The sequence below is a fragment of the Drosophila albomicans genome, chromosome 3, assembly GCF_009650485.2.
Source record: "Drosophila albomicans strain 15112-1751.03 chromosome 3, ASM965048v2, whole genome shotgun sequence".
Classification (NCBI taxonomy): domain Eukaryota; kingdom Metazoa; phylum Arthropoda; class Insecta; order Diptera; family Drosophilidae; genus Drosophila; species Drosophila albomicans.
This window is the reverse complement of record NC_047629.2, coordinates 5,258,534-5,282,093: the sequence shown is the minus strand read 5'-3', so window position 1 is coordinate 5,282,093 and position 23,560 is coordinate 5,258,534. Positions and strand designations below refer to the sequence as shown.

Below are 23,560 nucleotides of genomic sequence, written 5' to 3'. Positions count from 1 at the left end.
TTTAGGTTGGAGCGGCCTGTAGAGGTCCGTAGCTGTACTGGTGGAGGGTGTCTTCGTCTCAGAAGTCGCACAGTATAGATGCATTTTTGGCAAAGGCCAAATAACTTGACAATAATTCCATTGCTTACAGAATAAATACATATTTACAATAAGATTCATAATATATGATGTTAAATAAAATGATACAACTATTTTTAGCCTTTAAGTATAAATTCAATCATATCCTTGCTGTATCAGGGCACGCGCCTGTCATCAACTGCTCGACAAGTAAGACTATAAGTGACCCATAGCCAGCGCTCCTGTCCCTTTTTTTGTGTTTTTCGGTTGAGTTCAATATCCTTTGAGTGCAGCTAATCTATTTTCGGCACAGTCAAAACGGTAGTCGAGCATGAAAATGCGTAATTTTCCTCGAAAAACAAAACATCCTAGATCCTAACAATGGCCCGCAACTCGTCGAGTGTGTGTGTGCGAGTGTGTGTGGGGGTGTCCTTTTGAAGTGCTAAGTGAATGCCATTAGAACAGCTGGCGTTGCAGTTGCGTAAAATGCATTTTAATTTACAGTTTTAACAGCTGCTGGCTGAATTCTAAATTTAGCCGAGATCCTCGGTGATCCTCTGCGCGAACTTTATCGCGTGCGGTATGTTTTGTGGCGCGTGGGCAGGATAAATTAGCATATGTATATGGAAAGGAATGGAATGTGGTCGCGGGTGGCAAACGGCAAGAGTTGGACAGGAGCAGGGAGGATTGTAGGGAGCGCAGCTGTCGAGCTTCGTTTGCTCAATGATCGCGTGTCCCCTTAATTAAGGTCGCATCCCATATGGCCATTCCCATCGCCTGCTCTGGCCTGGTGCCTTATGCAAATTATTTTGATATCATTAATCTACGTTGAATGACAGCGAAATTTGAATAAGCATATTTATCAACGGACTATGAAAAATGACTCCAAAATTCGGGAATCGCAGAGTATTGAGTATCGTGAATTGTTTTGCGCGGAATATTCAAATTTCTGTGCATTAACTACAAACGCAATATTTACAAAACAAATGTGTTGCATTGTCAGACAGCAGCAAAAGGTGTGAGCAGCAATAAGGCTAGGGGTAGGGGTAAGGGTAGGAGAAGGGGTTGGGGTTGGGGTAGGGGTGACAGCTGTCAACCCCTTTAAGACATAAGTGCCAAAATTTACAAAGATTACAACTTAATTTCAAGTCGCGCATTTCCATTTTAGCTGCATAAATCTCCGCCTCGGGTGAAATGCTCGCACACACACACAAACAGACAAAAAGACACTCGAAAATGTTGGAAAATATTTTGTCGTGCCCCGAAGGACACAGTTATTGTTGGCCCAGGACCAGGACAAAACCCCTTTTGTGTCTCACCGGCATCGGGCAACTGACATTTGCATCCTTCAGCTGTGGCTGCGGCATCTTATCGTGTCGCTACCACCATTTGAATACTTCTCTCGGGCTGTGTGACTTTTGCGGGCATATTGTCCTTTCACACCTTCATTCTCAGCGTGGAATATCCTTACACTCGAATGACTCGATGCATGCGCATCTTTCATTTGATGCCTGTAAATATTTTGATTGCATTCATTGCACTCTCAATTCCGACTAAAACGCCCCGCGGAATTCAACTGATGACTACCAATTAACAGCGCCCTGCTTAGCTGTTCATACCCCAAGCACAACTACCAACAATCAACTACTGACTACCAACTACCTTAAATGCGAGCTACCATTTAGCAGTTACCTGTTTCCGCTGGCAGACGCACTCACCTGTGGCCAGTTTACCCTGCGGGCCCAAATCAAAATTGCATCGGGGCAGAGACACTTCCTACTGCCTTCGTCTTTCACACGTTACTCACTAAGCATAAAGCAAGAAAACAACGACGACGACAGCAAACAATCATTATTTCGAGAGCGACTCTTAAATACTCTTACAAAACAAGTGCGCTTAATCTTTCTGGTAAATTGACTTAGAAGGAAACTCTGTGAACATATTTTACTTAATTTTACAAAACATTATATCTTTTTGACTTTGTACTTCAATAATTTTAATATTGTTAGAAGGTAATATCTTTTACATTTTTACCTTTCTTATTTTACTTAACTCTCTAGCATTTTTATTTAATGCCAATTTAATATTATAATTTCAACTGGAAGTGTATATTATTGCTTATTTTTTCATTTACTTTTATTTACATCTGTTTCAAGGTATAATAATAAGCAAAGTTTACTATTATATATTATTAAGAAGTGACAATTATTAAGGAGCCCATATTAATTTCGTTAGTATTATAGTTTAAATTTTTTAATTTTGCTACATTTTTTTATATTTCCAATCTCAATCATAATAAAAAGAAAAGGAACGTTTTTGTATTACATATTTTTGTAAAGTAATAATTATTAAGTAGTACTACTTTTCAATATAATCATTTCATATTTATTCTCCTTTACACATTCCTACACATTATATAGGCAAATTACCCGATGTATAGAGTATTATGCAGGGGCGCGAAAATAGGGCGACATCAGAAAGTCTCAGCGAGTTCACAGCACTTGACCAACAAAGCGGAGCTAACCCGGAGCAGAGCTAACTGTGAGTTCGCCAGCGTCCAGCGAAGCGTTCTATTCGTAACGTATTTTTCATGAATTTTCTGAGCTCAGTAAACAGAAAAAACATTTAATGCCTTCATATCTTGAGGTGCGTCTTCAACCATCAATTCCTTTTGCTTATAGATCTCGCTTTGATGATAAAATCCATTTTTTCCCAGACAATTAAAAGATGGTCATAAAAGGCATTTTGGCCTTTTTTCAGTTTCTCTCTTCAGCGATTGTCTGATGTGTCTAAGATGTGTCTTGGTGTCTCTGATGCGTGTGATATCCTCGATGTGTGGCAGTGGGTTAGTAGCTGATTCTCCAGCAGTTTAACTGGGGCCATAAAAGGACGTTAAAACTGAGTGATGAGTGAAAGCTACTTTAGTTTATAGCTTTGCTTCGCACTCGTTAAAAAAATTTAAAAAACAGCTTTTCAAGTCGTAAATGATGCTTGATACGACTATACAAAATGAAAGATGCACAAATCTTTCTATATAGTAAAATTTAGTCATCATAGAGTTTACAAATCCCTCTATTATTATTATATTTCTGATATTGTCTGCAAAATATAGATGTCTAATCAAAATATATAGCTTATGTTTTAGGTATAACATTAATATTAGTACAAGTTTATAGTTTTCTTCGCTTTTTAAAATTGTAATTCTTAGTATTACTTTTCTGAACCATGTTCTTCATTAATCCTCATAATGATTACAGCTCATTGCGAGGTGTGAAAGTCCTCTTCCTTTTCTGTTATGCAAAGTTTAACAGAGTCATCAAGATATTCGCGAATTTTTCCCACCCTTAAGCCTGCAATAAATCAATTGCGAATGCAAAATCATTTGCAAAAATTTGTAAACATTTTATTACAATGTGTGCGATGGGCATGCAATCCCATTCTCCTCAGAGAGCTACTTAACATGCAGCAGAGGAGAACAAAAGGAATTTGCAAAATGTGTCGATCCTTTTTCAACTGACAAGACTCTATCAAAAGAGCATGTAACCCTTTACCCCCTCCCCCCCACCATCGTTGTAAGAAACCATCCCTGATATACGATATGAGTGATCAGACCTAACCTAACTGTTCAGACCTAACCTAACTCACATCTGGGAAACGACGATGCTTTGCATACTCGCATGTTGCAACTGCATAAGTTTGACTTTGACCATTTATTGGCCGTGGATAATCCCGTTAATGTGCTTACTGCGGCCGCCATTTAAATAATCTACAGTTCTCGCTTTAATGTGCTTAAGCTACACATCCGCAATTCCTTTTCGGTGTTTGTCATCTCTCGTTCTTGTCGGGACACCTTTTAACATCTTTGTAACGTGATTTTGATTTTCCGGCGCTTTTACTTTATGTCTGTTTCTGTTCCCTCCCGATCCGATGCGAACGAGTATCGCTTACATTATTCGTTATCCGTTATTTGGTATTCGTTATTCGTTATGCGCGAAGCGAATCCATCAATTTTATAGCCAAGTATTTCGCTTCTTTTATTATTTATGCCAGTTGCCATTCGGATTCCGATAACGTTGCTTTCCTCACAATTCGCGCTGCATGCAATTATTATTATTATTTTTTTTGTTTTTTTTATTATTCGCTGCTTTTTGTTATTTCACAGGCACTGCTGTGGCTTCCCTCAGTCCTCGGCTCCTCGTCTCCTCTCTTTGCCACTGAAACAAAAGACGAAATGGTTACAACAGTCGTCTCGTCGTAAAGTTTTCGCAGTGCCTGCTTTAAGCTGCTTATATGACCATGTATGGCAGGGTGATGATGAAGAGGGGAGCGGGTAACGAGACTGCTGGCACCTTTTTGCTTATAAAATGTATTATATTATGGCCATTGCATACAAAGCATTTTGTGGTTTATCCTTTCAGCAATAAAAGTATCCGATTACTAACTGCACTTTTTCACATCGACTTCAGACTCCGTTCTTCATTCTTCATTCTTCATCCTTCATCCTTCACTCTGGACTACCGGGAACACTGTGTCAACGTGTAGATCAAATGCTAACGAGGAGCCGCTCACACAGGACACAGGATGCACAGCTGTGCTTCCTTTTGCTCTGCTCTTTCACATTTCGCATTTCACTTTTTAATTAAAGCTTAAGCCCTTTTAAATACCCTAGAAAGCATTAACAAAACCAGGTTATCCCAAGTTAAATGCCACTCAAAGAGCGTTGACATGATATGCATTGTCCGTAAATTGAAACCAACAACTGCTTTTTTGTGTGTCAGCTGTGCCAATGACATGTTTAAGGAGTGCTAAACGTCCTTAAAAGGGTAAATAATACTTGTAACTCTGCACAAACTTAAAGCGAGCAATTCAAGATTTATGTGAAAAGAACTATTGAAATTTAAAAATAATTTTAAAAAAACACCTTATTACTATTATTAAATCTCCAAAAATTTGATCGGCACTTGGCGAAGGTAATGAGGAAAAGAATAAAGAAGACACTTAAACTTGGAGGTTAATTTCTTTTCTAAGTTATAATTAACCTTTTTCCCATTTATTTTAAGAAAAATATTAAAAAGAAATTATATATAAGATACTAAAGCCTATATGTATTTTTCAAATTACAAATTTTCTTAAATGATGGCTCTATATAGTTAATTATAAATACATCAAATTTGGAAAAGGATTGGAGAAGATACTAAATCTGAAAAGGTTTATTCCGAATAGATCTCTTCCAGATTTTTTGAAAAAACGAAGGAAAAAAATGAAATTATTGAAAATACAGAAGAATATAAAATAATATGAATGAAAAATCAACTAAGTTGTAGGTCAACTATATTCTTATATTACTTTTCTATCTTAACAAATATTCTAGTGAACGAAGAACCAAAAAGTTATTGATTGTGTACATATTTAAAATTTAGCAATACAATAGCGGTACTAAGGCCTGTGAAACACTTTTTAATAAACAAATACATACATTTTATAAAAACAAATTAACAACTTTGTTAGTTAAATTATATATTGCGTACTTACCTTAACTAATAAACAGCGCAGATTTGATTTTATTTATTAATTTAAATGGTATATTATAAAGAACACGCAATTGATAACATTTTAAAGAAAACTTATGCAAATTATTATCATAAACTAAGGCATAAAATAATTACACTACATATATTCATGACTGCCTCTAGCTGGGCAAGTATTTAGTTTCCATCATTCTAAAATATTCAATTACAATTTCGAGTGGATGTGATTTAATAATGTTTCGAATGTGTAGTTTAATGTTTACCTGAAGCGCAGACAGTTATCTTTCTGAGCCCTCAACCCTGTGGAAAGCATCATCATCTCAAATGACCATCGTAAGGAAGAGAGAAGAGAAGTCGAGACCCATTCACATAAATTTTGTAGCCAAAAGTTATGACAACTCTGAGAGAGGCAACAAAAGGACGAACTTGTAATCAGAGGAAAGCACAAAAACAAGAACCAAGTGCTGTGTGTCGAGTGAAAACCCCTTTTGTTTTTCCCACATGCAACATAAATATGAAAATGAATACGGAAGCAGAGACACAGACAGAGACAGAGAAAGAAGGAGAGAGTGAGAGAGCCAATGGTCAGCTGGCTGCGTTAATTGAATCATTACGTGAAAAACCCAACAACAATGCAACATAATCATTATGAGTGATTGCAGCCAAGTCAGGGAAAGTACGTTATATGTTATGCAAAGGGGTAGACAGACTCGCCCTTAAAACAATAGGGCTGTTGAGGCTGCCTTTTAAAATTGAATTCAATAAGTCAGACGAAGAAGAAGAAGAAGAAGCTCAGTCAAATTCGAAGGCATCACCTCGACAGCTGCCCAGTTGACAGTGCAGTGTCTCTCCCTCCCCCCACCACTCCTTAAACTGGTCGCCATGCACTCGCTCTAGAGAAGAGCTGGAACCGACAGCCTCTTTTAGCCATACTACAGAAACACAATCCTCATGTAATCCCTGACAGTTTGAAGCAAGAGAAAGCGTATGCTAGTCGATAGTCAAAAGGGTTGCTCCCTCTCTCTGGTCGGAAAACCACTTGAGCGAGTTTTTCCTTCCATTGGTTCCTCTTCCCCCTTTTTGGCATTCTCTTACTCAACGCTGCGCTGTGGCGGCGTCTTCCAAGTGAGCCTCGTATCTGTCATATCCATACGATGTTCTTTCTGTCTGACTTGAGGATTTTCCAAACTGCTTCACTTCAATGCCCAGCACGGGTCAATAATTTTTTTGCCGAAATGCCTTAGTTTCCCGAAGCATTTTCTTCCACTTTCCTCACCAGACCAACTCCTTTCAAGTATGTGCAGAGTGCATAAGGTCGTGGGCTGTATTTTGAACTCTACAAAATGGGCTAAACACATTATTTATTATGAACACAAATGTGAAATGACTCAGCAAAGGAAATGACTTTCTTAGAAAGAATTGTACGAATTTGAGCTACAAATTAAGTTCACTTTTCTAGTTTTGGGACCTTATCTTATTTTCATAATAGTTGTATTTCTCCAACCCTTGTCAATATATTAGATCCTCTTGGTTTTGAGATTTCGATTTTATTTTAAAAGTAAAAAACTTAAAGAAATATATTCCTAATAAGTTATTATATTACTTTAATAAAAAGACATATTATTATATTACAAAATCTAAGGTACATAAAAAAATCTTAATAAAGAGATAAAAAATTAACAAATGCGGAGATAACATTTTTAAAATTATTTAAATGTGTAATAAATCCTAATGTAACTTATCAAAGGCAATAGAAGTTATCATTATTGTATTTTAGGAGCAAACTGCTTTTTAAATACAAATTAATCTCATTTTTATTTTTATTATTCATATGTTATTTACTTAAATAATTATTAAAGAATTAACTCTATCTGACTTTATATTAAAATTCTGAAATATACATATTCTGTAATGCAAATCCAAAAAACTTTTTCTATTTCTAGGGAGCGCAATTCCTTTAAACATTTATACTTTCGTACACAATACAAATTAATGAATCTTAAGATTTCCAACTTATCCTATGGTAATTCAAATGGCATGCAAAATTCGCTATTTGAAATATAATCAAAGATCCTTGCTTTCGACATTAGAATGCTATTAACTAGCCGCCGCAAATTTGAGTCAACAAATTGCAATGGGAAATGGAAAATGGGAAATGGGAAACGTGGACAGACAGACGCGAGGCATTTGTTAGAGCAAATCAATTAGTCACAATGGGCCCAGGGGACAGTTTTTGTCTGGCCGAGTGTTGAAGCAGACACAGCCGGACGTGGCTCATTGTTGAATGATATTCCTTGTATTTCCCTCCGTTTTGTGCCATTTCTTGTGGCAGTAGTTCCGACTGGATGAGAAGAAGAGCGAAGTCCTTCATACATAGAAGCGTTAATTATCGGGCAGACGTTTAATGAATGCGCCCGGAGCGACGCGCACGTAATTTAAATTTGCTTAGTTAGATTGCGTTGTGTGTAGATGTTGTGTGTGTTGTGTGTGTTTGCTGCGTGTTGTGACACTGCCATCGGCTTGTTGCTTAGTTAGAGGCGCATCCAAGCGACCACTTTAGTTTCCGCTTCCTGTTTAGCATTGTTATCCTGTGCGTAATTAGTTCTGCGACAGGAAGCGATTGCATGCGACAACGACGGCGGCGGCGGCGTCTTCTCTGTTGTCTTACCTAACCATCAACCAATCATAACTCTGCGGAGGCTTACTCACAAAATGCCAAGTTATTTGACATGTGAAAACAGCTGGACAACTTTTAATATCACAATTCTCTATGGTCATAAACAGCGATTGCGATTGTTCCAAACTATAAATTTTGCCATTCTGTGCAGCTGCCTTAGCGTTTTAATGGTCATTGCTCTATTATAAAATCATCATCAAATGGCCATACCGTATTGACAATTGATTGATATACGATGGCAACGGCAACTACTTTATTCGATGGGTAATTTTTGCCATTTAATTCGCTCAAATTGAGGGCTAGTTTCGCAAAATAGCTTCATTAGATCTACAATAAAAGTATTTCTAAAGCAGAAGATATTCTGGCAGCTGTAACGTATCAACGTATCGTCAGACTATCCCTCAATCAACCCAAAATCAGGTTCATCCTTTAACGTCAAAAGTATCAGATAACAGAATTTAATTAAACTATGCTAAATTCACTTTTTTTCTTAATTGAAAAAAAGAGAAAAACTACAATTTTTTGTGTTTAACAAAATTATGTAAAAGGTGTCGTCTTTCATGAAAACATAAAATCTATGATTGATGTGCTGACAGCAGTTAGAAAATTCCATAAAAAATAACCGTAAACTTTTAAACAGTTTTTTCCGCAAAGTCTGCACTAGTTTTTCCAACCACCTTTGCTGTAGTATGTTACATCTGCCGTTAAAGCAAAAGTCGCATCGCTATGCAAATCAGTTGAAACGACAAGATGCGACGAGTCGTTCCATCTTTTCGACATCATTCCATCATGCTTGCAATTTGAGTAAGCGAGTGACATAATTCCCGACACTGTGACGAACTTTGATTGATATGTGCGCGTCCTGGAGGATCTGTGAAAGTTCCTTGAGTTGCAACAACCGTGGCGAATTCTTCACTCTCTCTGTCAAAAATGGTATTTTGGGAATTGATCACTTGAAAGTTGCTCCTAACACGATAGACAGCATGTTCTCTCCTTTCTTTTTGTTGCATAATTTAGTATGGGTTTACAAGAGTTTTACAAGGGATCAACAGTGAAGTGAGTGAGGATAGTAATGGGAAAAACTAAGATTGAGAATTCCTTTTTACCTCAGTTTCTTAACGGAAATGTAGGACAGAGCACAGCAGATCATCTCGCTGTTTAAGTTGAATTAAGACAATCTTAGTGGGAACGTAAAATCTGCAATTGATTTTGACATACTTTTTTTTTCTACGTTCTAAATTTAAATTTAAGTTATTTTTTAATTTTTTAAGATATAAGGGCTGTAACTGTTTAAATTCTTAACTTTATGATTTTTTTTTTAAGTTTTTATTATTATCTTATTTTAAATTAGAAAAGTAATTTTTGTTCTGTTTTCAAATAGAGTATATAAGTTTAGGATTCAATTTAATAAAATTGCAGATCTTTTCAATCATCGCCTCGCTTACTTCCCACGTTGCCAGCCGAATGTTTACCCCCAAAGAACTTTACTCAGTTTGCCTATGACGAAAGACTAATTCAAAGACCTCATCAATAGTTCAATAATTATTTCGGTAGAGTCATTTATGAAAGCATTAATAATAATTAGTAGACCAACAAGAGAACATGGAACTCGAAACGAACGTTACTCCAAATAGCGCAACTCATGCTTTTAATGATAGTTATTTCATTTATTTTGTTCACTTCACTTTTTCACTTTTATTGAAATCGTGAGTGAATTGAAAATGGGGCGTAGTCCAAAACGGTTGAGGGACACTTGAAACGGAAGCGTTGAACGTTCGCTGCGGAAGCGAAGGAAAAAGTAAGAGGAATATCATCATTGTCATTGGCAGCCATCACCACGATAATGATATACGGGCTGAAATATTGGCTATCGTCAGCGGAAATTCAACGAATTCAACGAATTTTTAGCGTTCGCCTATCAAAATATTTACAGGGCTCATAAAGTTGTACACTTTATGAGGCCCAGTGAGCATTTTAACTCGCAGATAAAAGTCCTCGTAGACTCGAAATTTTGCTTTGTATGTAATTGCATATAATTTTTATAGAACATTGCAAAGTCAGCAAGGGGTAAGCAAGGAAGAAGGTAACTGGCCGAGTTACACCCATTTGATAATATCGACAGGAAGGAAAAAATGGAAAGTGGCGCAGGAGAAAATCTCAATACCCAATTCCCAGTTGAGGAATATTTTCGCTATGCGAATGTGTCAAGACAAATCAATAAACTTCTAATTTTATTACGGTGTGAGCAGCCCAGCAGACGTTACAGATACCGATCTGTCAATTTCTATTGTCAATTTGACAATTGATATCTCACACATCATTTGATTCGAGTGCGCACAATAAGATTGTTTATGTCGCTTTACGGGGCAAGACGTCGAGCGTTTTCAGATACTACCCCATTCCAATGCTCCTTATCGAGGGGTTCGCCATCAGGTATCGGCTTTCTTTTCGCAACTGAAAATCTCTCTTTTCTCATTTCTTTTCTTGTGCTGTCTCCCTGGAGAGGAGGGTTGTCGGAGTGTGTGTGTGTGCACATCTTGCGGTTATTTTTGGCTAACAAAAATTGGCATCTTTTTGCTGGCATTTTGTCCATTTAACACTGATCTGGTCAGAGTTCAAATATGGGTGCATTCATCTCCGCTTAACTAATGACATTTGTGCACAATGTTTGCATAATCCCCATACTCATCTTGTGGGTCAATGCGTTTCGTAATGGTCGAGTCTGTGGTTTCAAACTCGAGAGGTTAGATGCTGGTAATGATGTATTCGTTAGAGGTTAATCTTCCAATTGACTCGAATGGTAAAGTATAATTCATAAATAGCAGCACATGAGTAGAAATAGATTTACCCCACACCCTAAAACGGTCTAACTAGAATATTTGATATGTTAAACAACATTAAGCTCAACAATAAGGTTCCTAACAAATTTATAAGGAATTTGATAATATAAATTAAATCAAACAAAAATAATGTAAGTCAAATGGGATTTTTCAACCAATTCAAAGATATAAGCGACTATTTATTTTAACACTTAAAGTAAATATAAAAAAAATGAAGGATTGAATCCTTTTTATCTAAAATATTTAAAATTCGTTGTTTCTTTTATATTATTCAAAAGCAATTTCGGTAATAGAAAACTCTATTCCCTTTAAGTTTCAGTATCATTTTCATCTAACTTCGAATAAGATATACAAGGAATATATTCTTTAAACCCAATTCTTGATGAAGCAAAAAGTTGGCATTTGGTATGCGCAATCAGAAAAATGTGGACTTTATCATAGTTATTATCGTTAATTATGAAACGTAATAAAGATAATTATTCATCAAATGCCAGCGCAATTCTATCTTTTAACTAGAAAAAGTAGAATATGTTCAACATTTATTAACATTTGATGCCTTCAGTATTTCCCTTACTTTGTTATCGGCTTTACAGCCATAACTTGTCTCTTCTCTTTACCTCTTTTACGCATTGCAAACATGAATCAGCCTAATCTGAAGCATAAAACCAACAGCTAACCGAAACTGTCAACTGCCAGCTCGATAAGGCTTTAGCTATCTAAGGCTTTATATACTTGTACACACACACACACATATATATAGTATACACGCATCCCTTCACATCCAAACTTACTCCCATTTTAATTTAATAAAAAGCACACAGCTCATGGAATTCCTTTGGAGCATCCTCGCTGAATTCCGTATCAGTCATCACTTGTTAATCTGAGTTAAACGTTTCGGCGGATATTGTACTGCGCACACATTTTCATTTTGCTCGTCTTTTTTCATGTCGTTTTTTTTTTGTGCTCTGGCCAAAAAGCTGAATGCAAACTACTTGCTGACGGCAAAGTTGGCTTTGGCAGCAGGAAGCCGAATTGCGTTGGCACCAGGATATTAACAAGGTGAGTTAAAGGAGCCGCCGGAGAAGCTGGAGCTGGAGCTGGGAGAACGTAACACAAAAGCGTAATGTATATTAAATGCACTCAAGAAGATTCAATTCATATTTCAGAACGTTTTGCTTTCATTAGGAGGCCAACAAAAGGAGGCGCTGCCTTCTGCCACTCAGAGACTCACTCAGAGTAGCTCCTTGCCACTTTCCGAGGTCCTTTGCTCGGCGCCCCCGAGGCGGCAACATGTGAGGAATTTAGGAAGCGCGTGCGCTGCCTTTAAGTGGTTTACACCAACAAGGTTTCCTTACCCCAAGGATGATGACACCTGTGCACACACACACACACTCGTACAAACAGCGAGACAATGTCTCTGAGTCTGCCACAGTCTGAGTCTGAGGTTGAGTCTGCTGTCATCAGCATCACCTTTGCAATAGTATCTGCTAACCTTTACCTGCTCCCGAGTCTCACTTGGACGTGTGCAGTAGCTGGAGAAACCGCAAGACTAACAAAAACACGCCCACAATTGACTCGATTTCACTTTCACACAGTTCACTACTAAGCCGAGCTGAAATCCTTTGTCCTGTCGAAATATTTGTGCCAAACTCAACTCAAATTGCCTTTGCTGCTGGCTGCTTCTCGAAATTAAACGGATTTCCCAAATTCCTGCACACAATGTAGTCTCGAGTGCAGTATAACTGGATTGCAGGATATTTGGTGAAGTCATCCTTTATGCTAATTAGCTTGTCTTCAACACACTAAACTCTTGGATAAGCACAGAAATAGAGAAGACAGACAGAGATTGCAACTGCAAGAATTTTCCAACTTGCTGTAAAAAGAAATTCGCAAGTAATTGATGTGCAAAGCAAAGGAAATTTAACTAGTGTAAGCAGAATGTGTCAGGATTCATATCAGTTCTTTCTTTGCACTTTGGCAAGCCACACAAATTATGGAATAAAGGATTGCTAGTAGCTAGTAAAATTAATTAAGTCTACGTTACCAGTTCTTATCATAAATCTCTACGGAATTATGCCGAAAAACTTGTAAGAGAATATATTCAGTTATATATTTTAAATAAACGAAGTAAAGGTATACAGTTATTTTTCAATTTTATTTAAAATTCAGAAACGTTTTTTTTTTGGGTATATAACATTGTTATAAGGAGAGAATATATTTAATTATATACATTTAATAAACGAGGCAAAGGGTGCGAGTATTTTTAATTTTATTTAATGTGTAGAAATATATTTTTCGTGGCATAAAAAAATATTATGAGGCGAGAGTATATTCAATTACATATTAGATAAACTAATTAAAAGTCAACAGTTTTTTAAAAATTATATTTAAAGTACAGAAATGTATTTATTTGGTATTACAAAAATAGTATAAGGAATATGCATTATCTTTGTTAGTATATACTGAAAATAGTTGAATAGTTTGCTTTCCGATTAAAGTAGGTCATGAATTATTTATTATAGAAAAAATAAACTTAATCGTTGGCAATTTTAAAATCAAAACATAAAACTTCCCAAGTCGTACTAAGTCGTTTAAATTGTTACAATTCTTTCAGTGAACTTCAAAAAGTCAAAAGTCGAACGCGAGAATGTCGCAAGTACCAGTTAATTGTTTGGGCCACATGGGAAATGTGGTTAGCTTGGCTTATAGCAAAGTCTGCACTTCAGGCTATTATTTGGCCTCTGCCTGCGACGATGGGCAGTCGATGCTGCATCATGGCGACACCGGTGACTGGGTTGGCAACTTTGCAACGGAGGGCGATGCAATGCTCAGCGTCGACATTAATCGGGATGCAACGCTATTAGCAACTGGTGGCGTCGATTGCTCAGCTCGTATTTGGAATGCTATCGATGGGAATCATTTGATGAATGTTATACTGCAATCCCCGGTGCGGAGTGTGGCACTTTCCAAGGACTCAACGTTGCTGGCTGTGGGTTGTGCGGATCGCCAATTTGACCATACTTGCGATAAAATTCTATATGTCTACAATCTGGCCAGTGAGTTGGTATATCCCAGAGTCCTATCGGGACTGACGCGAGGTGTGCGCGATTTAGTGTTCTGTCGGGATGATCGAATGGTGCTCTCCTCCTCGCATGATCGCACCGTGCGTCTGTGGGATCTCATTAGTGACCGGAAAACCCATTCCATGGTGCTGCCTCATCATGCCAAATCATTGGAGCTGTGCGGCGATGGACGCACTCTAACTATTGCCTATGGCCGCAGCATTGTCTTCCTCGATGTGGATCGCTTCGAGGTGCTGAAAAAATTTAAACTGCCTGCTCGATTGATGAGCGCTTCGTTGCATCCGGAGAGGAAGACGTTTGTCTGTGCGGGCAGCAATAGGGTTATCTACAAATGCGACTACGCAACTGGCGAAATACTAGAGAGCTTTGTGGCGCATGATAGCAAAGTGCGGTGCATCAGGTACAGTCCCGATGGTGAGGTATTTGCCACATGCGCGAACAATGGCGGACTTCGTTTGTGGCAGCAAAATGTGGGCAAGACGTACGCATTGTGGGGCACTCGATCTGACGATGTGGAAGACTATGATAATATATCCGTCCGCACAATTTGAACACACAAAAACAAAACTCTGATCAAATTAACTCCAGTTGTACACGTGTTGTGTTTCTTTCGTTTCTTCAGTTTTTGGTTCCAATAGACACGAAATAAAAAAATAAAACTAAAGAAAATAAAATAAAAGGAAAAGGGTCACGCTCTGATCCCTCTAATAAATTTGTCTGCGATTCCGCGGCGTTGTTGTGATTGACTGCCCCAATCTTTCTACCTGCTTGCTGGCCTGACTGGAATCCCTAACTGGTTACCTAACTACGTTTTTCTTTTGGTGTCACAACCTGTTTTCGTTACGCATTTGGGAAGGTTCCTCAAGGATTTTTAAGACGCTCGTCTACTTGCAGCTCCAATAGTATTTCTGTTGCTTCTCACCAATCGGGAGTCATAAATGCATTTTACGATTATTTATAAAGTCGCCAGAATGCATGATGGAATCATTTCAGTATGCACTTTGTATCCAATGAGTTTATTTTTGGGGTAGGTGCAGAGTCACAGCTTGACTTCTAGCCACTGATAGACTGGGCAAACAGTCAAAAGTAAAGATACAAAGATACAGCGAGACTGAGATTCATCTACTCGCCAAGATTCAACTGGGAGCTCAGGGAGTGTTTGCTCTTTCTTTTTTCAGCCCGAGATTCCTTTGGGTATTCTGCTTTCTGCTTTTTGTTTGTGTTTTTTTTCTTAACTTTTTAAACATTTCCATAAATATTTATAATTTCCACTTTAGATAAAACGAGTTTTTCCTTGCACGCGTTTACCAGGAAAACACGCCACCTTTTTCCCTAGACGACTGTCCCTCTCTTTTCCTCCGTATGTTTGTCTAAAAGTAGTTGTTCCAATAAAGTGGATTGTCACGGCCAGTTATCTAACTATATGTATGCATATCCAAGTATATTCTGAGGTCGGCACAAGTGTGTGTGTGTGTGTGTGCCTCCTTTGATTGATGATTGTCCGAGTCATTAGCCAAAACTCGTAGCACAGTAGCCAAAGGATTACGAGTTGTATTTGTTTGCATAAATATTTGCATAAATATATTATTGGACGATAGTTGTTTGTTTTGTATTTTAACATCCATCAATAATGTACTTTATATTTCTCCCCAATGTGCTCAAAACTATTGGACGAACATCCGACTTGACCGCAAACAATTTGTCTAAATAACAGAGATGAGCCAAAGTCATTTATAAATGTCCTCGACGGGGATTTGGCTACAATATTAATGATTGGTCATTTACTTTGGGTTGGAAGATCACAGATAAAGGAGATTGCGTTTAGATAGGGATCACACTTCGTGAAGTGTAAGATCTGTGAGGGACATTAAAAAACTACTTTCGTATTCAACTGTACTTATAAATAAGCTGATAGAAATAACATCATTTTATAGACAGGCCTAATATTAAAATAAAATCTTTTTAATATGATTTCAACTATAGTTTAAGGACCCTAGTATTTTGATATATTTGTAGTAAATATTGATTGTAGACAAAAATTATTCTCAATTTATTGAATTGAACTGAACAAAATATACTACGTATTACTTAGTGCCTTTCCCAGGTTTCCTAATAAGTGGCAACATTGAATTGGAGATAATTTACAATTTTTTCCCATAGGTTACTTCACTTGCATACGCCCTATCGAGAGCACTTTCGCTACGTTATGGGCAAGGCATTAAATGTAAAATATCCTGAACCATAGCGCACCTGCCCTGAATAAGTATCTCAGTTTAAATTGAGCTTGCGGTTACAGTTCGTGAGTTGAACAATTTTATGCCAATTTCCTTAGTGGAACAGACCGCTATATGGAATATGTCTTATACAATTTGGTACGTTACTTGGTCTGTCACGCTAAGCTGAACATTTCGTAGAACACGTGTCTATACTGAGTCGCGTTTTAGTAGCATATCATATCTTGGTTCGGGGGGTGTTTGTTGATTTTATGTTCCGCTCTGCGCGATAAGGCGCGTCGCATTTGAAATGAGTGTAACGTATATTTTATGCAGAATGGAAACTGGCCTTTGGGGTTTTCCAGAGACTTACAGATAATAAATACTAAGTATGTTTGTACTCACAATGGCGACCTTCAACTTGAGATCTTATCATGACTCTCTAAGGTTGAGCTATAAAATTATGCCTTTAGCTCTTATCTCTCTAAAATTTTGGAGTATACTCTATTGCGGTCTAAGACGTTGATCGTTGTATCAGCGTCTAATTATTGTTATATCGTCTTTGATAAGTCCAAGTTTGTGTTTCGTGGTTGTATAACCAGCATTATAGGCTTATATCGATGGATAAACAAATACGCATCAAAATACCCGCACGTTCCAATGTTGGGCAATCCTTTATGGGTATGCCCTTATAAAGGATTAGGAGCACCACTTGAAGAACACCCCATTGTTAGCAACCGTATTTTTCCTCCTCAATTCGACGCCTTTTCCGTGTGTTTACACAGCAAAATTCAACCCATATACATTTTCACGACATTCTCAACTTGAGGAAATTACTTAAAAGGGATCACGAACTCGCTACCCCCCACATGAATCGATGATATGATGCCTATGTGCAGGATCTCTTGAGTTGTTTATGTTTCAGGCATGACTGCCGGCAGAATTTTTCAAATTTGTTAAAAAGTGTGTAAATTTACGTTTCTTTTTTTGTTCTTCAGTTTTCGGTTTCAGAGGGGTGTGTCCCATAAACAGTCTCTGCGGTGTGTCTGCTTGAAAATAGGGAAGGAGTCGAGTCAAAAATCGAGACTTGGCTGCCTAATCGATCGGTAGATCGCTTCCTGGCTGCCTTTTTGGGGTGATTGCACTCGAGGCATGGTTTTAATTATTTTCTTTTTTATAGAAAAACCCAAGTATTTTTTTATGTATTCTTTCTATTATTTGTTGAAGTCCAAATGATGTCTTTAGTTTTGAACCGATCTATGACTTTTTATTCGCTTTTTGTGCACTTTAATTGCATTTGTGCAAACAGCATAAATCGTATTTTATTACCTTTACTCTATGTAATTTAATTTTTTACGATTTTGCACATTTTTAATGCTGAACATAAAGCTTGGGAAATTTCTATATTTTAAATTTATACTGCAAGCAACGGTATTAAGCTAAATGACTAGAAAGATTTTTGTTATCTCTACACTCTATTTCGTATGTCCTACTGCACTTTTCCGAGTTTCCCATCTAGCCCCAAGACACAATAGAAAAGTGAAAATGTATGTCTGCATTGCCCCAAATTCAATTTCAACTCGCTTTGCGTGGCAGCAACACAAAAAATCCAGTTTCAGGTTAAACAAACCGAAGCCAAAACATTTTTATCTACTCATCGCATGCACCAAAAGTACAGCTCCAACCGGGCCAGCAACAACACTCGATCGGGTCACCTCGAATAGTGCATGTTCTTATTGGGCATTTTTTGGACAAATGGTTGCGAGTAAAGTGGTTAATAGAGCATTTATATTTCCCAATCATCTTATTGTGCTAAAAACTAGGCAGCTTGTAGTTGCTGTTGTCATATTATGTCAAATTTCTTGTTTTATTTTAAGTTCTCAGCTTTATAAAGAGTAGTTGTAAATATACAAACGGTGCAGCAGCGCTGCTCTTCGATCGTTTTCAAATCGAGGGTTGCTGCGTCGACTTCGCCTCCGTTGTATGGCAACGCTGTGGTGGTTGTTTGACATTTCATTTTGTGGTTGTTTTCTACACGTTCACTTGTGAGAGCCCGACTCTCTGAGAGAGATAGCGGGAGAGAGAGAGACCGCCAGTGGTGGTCGTTCAATGCAGTTAGAGAAAAACGGCTGTATCTACATATATTACTTTTGACTGATTTCTAGCTGTTTTCAGCGCTTTATCCTCTCTCACTCAGTCACTCGTTCAAAAAAGTGCGGACTGCGCATCAGTGGAGTATCATCGAAACAGAGAGTAAAAGTATGCTCTCTCAGAGAACATATGAATATCACAATTGGTTAACAACGGTTGTTCATTCGTTTATACAATTTCAGTTTTGTTTTTCTGCTCGCTGAGTTAGGTTCGATAGTGCGTTCGAACTGAGAATATTTCTACTTCAGCAGTTAAATAAAATATTCCAAGACGTGAATTACAAGATATAAAAAAAGTATTTACAACGTTTGAAGTTGTAATCGATAATTAAAAAAACAAAAAATATAAACAGTTAAAGTGCAAACCCAAAAACATATACGACTGCTCTTGGGAAGTCTCAACTCGTCAGTTTTTTTGGATTGCGTGAGTGGCTTTTTGGGGCCATACAAAACGAAAAGTGAAAATCACATATTAAAAGTGTTGAGCACTATAATAAGCAAGACGAAGAAATTTGTTTATATTACAATTCTAAACAAATCGACTGCAAAAACAACAAAATTTCACTTGCAAAGCAAGTGCTAAAAAAACGACGATACTTCGACAACATCGTGAGCGTGCTCCACACCAAGCAGCAAACGTTTGTGCTCACTTGCTTCTCACACTCATCGCAACGCGTTTTGGAGACTAACGTGTTGTGTGTGTGCGTGTGAGTGTTTTGTCAGTGAGCTCGCCCCTCTTTTCGTTGGGCAGCGAAATACGTACAGGCGAGCACAGAAAAACAAAAGTTTTTGGCGCGAAAAGTTTGACATTTCACTTGGTCGTGCGATTCGCAAACAAGTGGCCAAAGCAGAGGCAGCAAAACTGCGTCGCATCGCAGCCCAAAAGGAAAATAACAAACAAATAACAAAATAACCAAGCAACAACGACAACATGGTCAGTGCACGCGTCTTCAACCCTGTGCTGAGCGAGCTCTGCAAAATGAGTGGCAGCCCAGGCGTTACTCGCAACTTGGAGCGCATCAAGCGAAATCTGTTTGGCCCAACTCCAGCGAAATTGGTGGAAACCACAAAATCGTAAGTACAAATTGCAATGGTTTTTGAACAGTACAAACTAAGTTAACCCGATCTTTACCTTAGACCTTTCAATGCGGAGCTGGAACGTCATCAGGAAATGGCCACACAAAAGTGGGGCTTTGATTTTCGTGCCGATCGTCCATTGAGCGCCAATGGCAGTTTCATCTGGGAGCGAGTCAGTTCGCAGGAATCCACATTTGCGCCTCAAATGTACACACTCACCCGTGCTGCCCACGTGCGCTCCAATGCCAATGCCAGCGACTCTGCGCTGCCCAGTGATATGGATGTGCTGTTAAATGAGCGTGCTGATCGTGAGAATTTGGCCAATTCATCGCTGGATTCGAACACAGACAATGAGTACGACTCGCAAAACGAGTCGATGCAACTGGCCGCCTCTACATCTGCTGCAGCTCTACTGACCGCCTCCTCCTCCTCATCATCAACGTCGACGCAGCAACGCAAGCGACAGCTCAAAATCACAGGTGAGCACTCTCGAAGAGGCAATTCCCATAACCAGTCCCTCGATCTATGCGACCAAGCGTGTCCTTTCCCAGCGTTGCGCCTGATTGCACATCGAACGTTACCAATTTCCATAGTTCACAACTAAAGTTAGTTTGTGCTTTCTAGGGTGGGTGAATTCTTCCCACAAGATATAATATTCGGTTCGATATTGTAGTCTATAGCAGAATGTGGTCTGAGGAATTTAAACTCATGATTAATTAATATTTATCCTTACTTACTAATTACCATTCGACTATATATTGAAACCTTTAGTACTGCGTTTCGAGCACACATTCAACATTGAGCCCTAGATGTTCACCCTTTACTTGTGTTTCAGCGGGGGCGTTGATCGCTTTCAAAACCAAAATTATAGGTTCCTCCAATCCAATATATAATTAGCTCTGTTTTTATGTGATTTCATATGGTAGTATGGGGTTGGGGTATAGACAAGCCAGATCTGAGTATTGTTGCCTGCAGCTGTTTTGTTGCCCTCCCCCCTCGAAGTCAATGCACGCAACATCCCTGCGCCTGCGTCGCGGGGGTTGATTTCCCAAATGTGATCATTGCATGCGGGCTTGCTGTAAATGTTAACAGATGTGCCAAGCGCAGCTCTGCCATCGGTTGACCTCATTAGAGGCAGATACAAAGACAAAAGCCGAGCCGAGCCAAGCCGAGCAACTGCATCATACACACACAATGTGCCGCTATCAGCAATTGCTGCCGCTGATTGCTTTTGTAGGTTCTTTAGTCACTTTGCATATTGCGATTAACATAATAAAAAAGTGTCAGCTCTGTTCTGGTCAGCCCGCATTGCCAGCGGGTTGGCTTGGTCAGGCCTTGCATCGAGCTGTACTTTTGTGCAGCCTGCCCAAAAAATGCTGCGGCGCCGGGGCGTGTAATTTATGCAGCTATGCAACATCCACTGCTGCTCTCACTTGGCATGCGGTGATCACAGCGTGCTACCTGAAACCGTCTGGCTGCCGTCTGTTTGTCTACCGTCTACAGTCTGCTACCCTTGTGTGTTGCACCAACCCTTGGCAGTGCCCCTGCCACGTGCCACAATTCAAAATCAAAATGTGCAAAAACAGGCGGCGCCTGCTGTTCATTCATCATCATCGTATAGGGATAGTTGACCCTGCTCAGTTTGCCAGCTGACTTTAATCCCAATTCACAATAACCAACGTTAACATTTTTCCTTTTCCTCTTCCTTTGCAGAGTTCATGAAGGAACGCAAGCGTCTGGCCCAGGCGCCAAAGAAAATCTCACCCGCCAAACGTATGCGTACAAGCTCCGGCTCCAGCAGTAGTAGCGCCAGCATTGGATCACAATTTGGTAGCCTGTTAAAGCGTCAGCGCAACAATTGAATAGTTAGTTGCAATGTACCAAATAATATTATGAAATGCCAAGAGTTAGTTGCAGCTATATTCGATCTATCAAATCAACTCACTTGCAATTTGTAATTTTATTTTTTAAGCCACTGCAAAAATTCGATTTTTTACATTCAATTCAATATAGAATTCTAAGTAAATATTTTAAATTAAGCAAAACGAAAAAATAACTGTGCAGTGCAAGGGCGAAAGTTGCGAATATTAACATTACTAGATTAATGCTAGCTACTATTAACCAGTACTAGTGATAGAACAAAATAGATATTAATTAAATAACATGCGCTAAGTACGAGCTATATGAAACTTTTTAGATTTCTCTAGTGAGAAATGCCATAAACTAAGTGATTAGTTCTTAACACAACAACCACCAACTATACAAACCTAGACACACGTTTTTTGAAAAATCCATGAAATTTCAATTCCTATAAATTATGTAAATTCCCTTTTTGTAAATTTTACTCTCAACTGTTTTGTGGTTGTGCGTAAAATTTGTTATCAAACAAAACTTGACGTCACTCTGCTTATTTCCCCAATTTCCCAACACTCCCTCTTATATATATTTAATTGTTAATATATATGAAACTATTTGTAAGCAGAGTTACGTTGAATTTTGTCACGCAGGCCCTAAAACCATTTATAATAAGCTTTATTTAAATTGTTGAGCTTATTGTGTTCATTGTTTTCGTGGCTTTGCCAAAACAAATGTCCTTAATTCGACCAGTGGAACACCCTTTGTATAATAAGTAAAAACCCAAACTTTGGCTAATTTGTGCGCTTTTGGAAATTGATTTTGTATATATTCCCAATAGTTCATAAATTTGCTTATATCTTACATCTCAACTGGAAAATTGCTCTTTATGGCTTGCCAAAGAATTTGGCAATAAATTTAGAGCTATTTTGCTCAACTATCATGTACAAATGCTATAAATAATATTCATTATATAATTATAAATATTATATATACGTAGGCAGAGCCTATATTATTGAATAACATTTACAAGATCATCCTATTTGTAAGCTTAGCATAAGAACAAATCCAAAGTATTCACTTAATATTTATATATAGAATTCATATTGTGTGCATAATTATACAACTCATACTCTTCAATAAACAAACAAACAAAACACAAATACAAACATCAAATTAACTACTCCAAAATATTTGTTCCACCCAAAAATTCATTTGATTCAACTAGCCAACGAATTGGCCAACTTATACACATACATACATACATATATCATACGATTACATTTATATATTGTTGCTATTTTGTAGACGTATTTGTTTATACGTAGCTTAAATATGTAATTTTATAAAGTTGATTTTTGTTTTCAATAAATTTGTTTTTCATTTTGTAGCAGCTTAATTTCTTATTTTAATTTATTACTTACACACTATTAATAACTTTCAAATTAATTATAGCCTAGCTAAATAATTAATTATTTGACAAAAAGATAAACATTTTAACGATAACATTATGTCGAGGCTGAAATTTTTAAATACCAAATCTTATTTATGAATTAAGATGAATCCGTTTGAGTCCAAAAATTGATATATTCTTTATGCTAGCATATACCATTACTGTATTGATTGAAGATGTCAGATCTCACTTCATACAGTATTTATGTCCATACATATAGCTTAATGTTCAACGGACGATGTAGTTTTGACTGAGAGTTGTCACTATAAGTTAAAGAGTTATCAAATTCAATGACAAGTATTTTTTGGGACACGTATAAAGATCTGCGTTGCAGAATCTTTTGTTGCTCTTGCAATCACATCTAATATGTACATACAATAGTATAAAATTATACTATCAAGTTAAAGATATACCGTATCGATGGTATATTTGGACAATATTGCAAATATTGACCGTCTCGATATAATGTACTAATGTATAATGTATAATGTATAATATCAAATTGACTTTATTTTTACTTTATGATTGGTATATTTTTAGTATATACTCGGTATTCGGTATACTCGCATTTCTCATCTGTCCTTCCATATATTATATTTGTTTGTATGTTTTCTTGGAAATATTGTAG

General features: G+C 37.7%; 3 protein-coding genes across 3 annotated transcripts in view; all 3 read left to right on the top strand.

The window, feature by feature from the left end:
- The window catches only part of LOC117566864 (sodium-dependent nutrient amino acid transporter 1), a 193,250-nt gene that overhangs the window by 78,517 nt on the left and 91,173 nt on the right, over window positions 1–23,560 (top strand). The window lies entirely within an intron of this gene.
- Window positions 13,750–14,736, top strand: LOC117566761 (serine-threonine kinase receptor-associated protein). The gene has a single exon (XM_034246304.1). The coding sequence runs from the start codon at window positions 13,750–13,752 to the stop codon at window positions 14,734–14,736; it is 987 nt and encodes a 328-aa protein (XP_034102195.1).
- Window positions 18,740–22,856, top strand: LOC117570494 (cyclin-dependent kinase inhibitor 1). Its single transcript, XM_034252188.2, has 3 exons — window positions 18,740–19,622; window positions 19,686–20,104; window positions 21,339–22,856. The coding sequence occupies exons 1-3, from the start codon at window positions 19,480–19,482 to the stop codon at window positions 21,485–21,487; spliced, it is 711 nt and encodes a 236-aa protein (XP_034108079.1). The 5' UTR covers window positions 18,740–19,479; the 3' UTR covers window positions 21,488–22,856.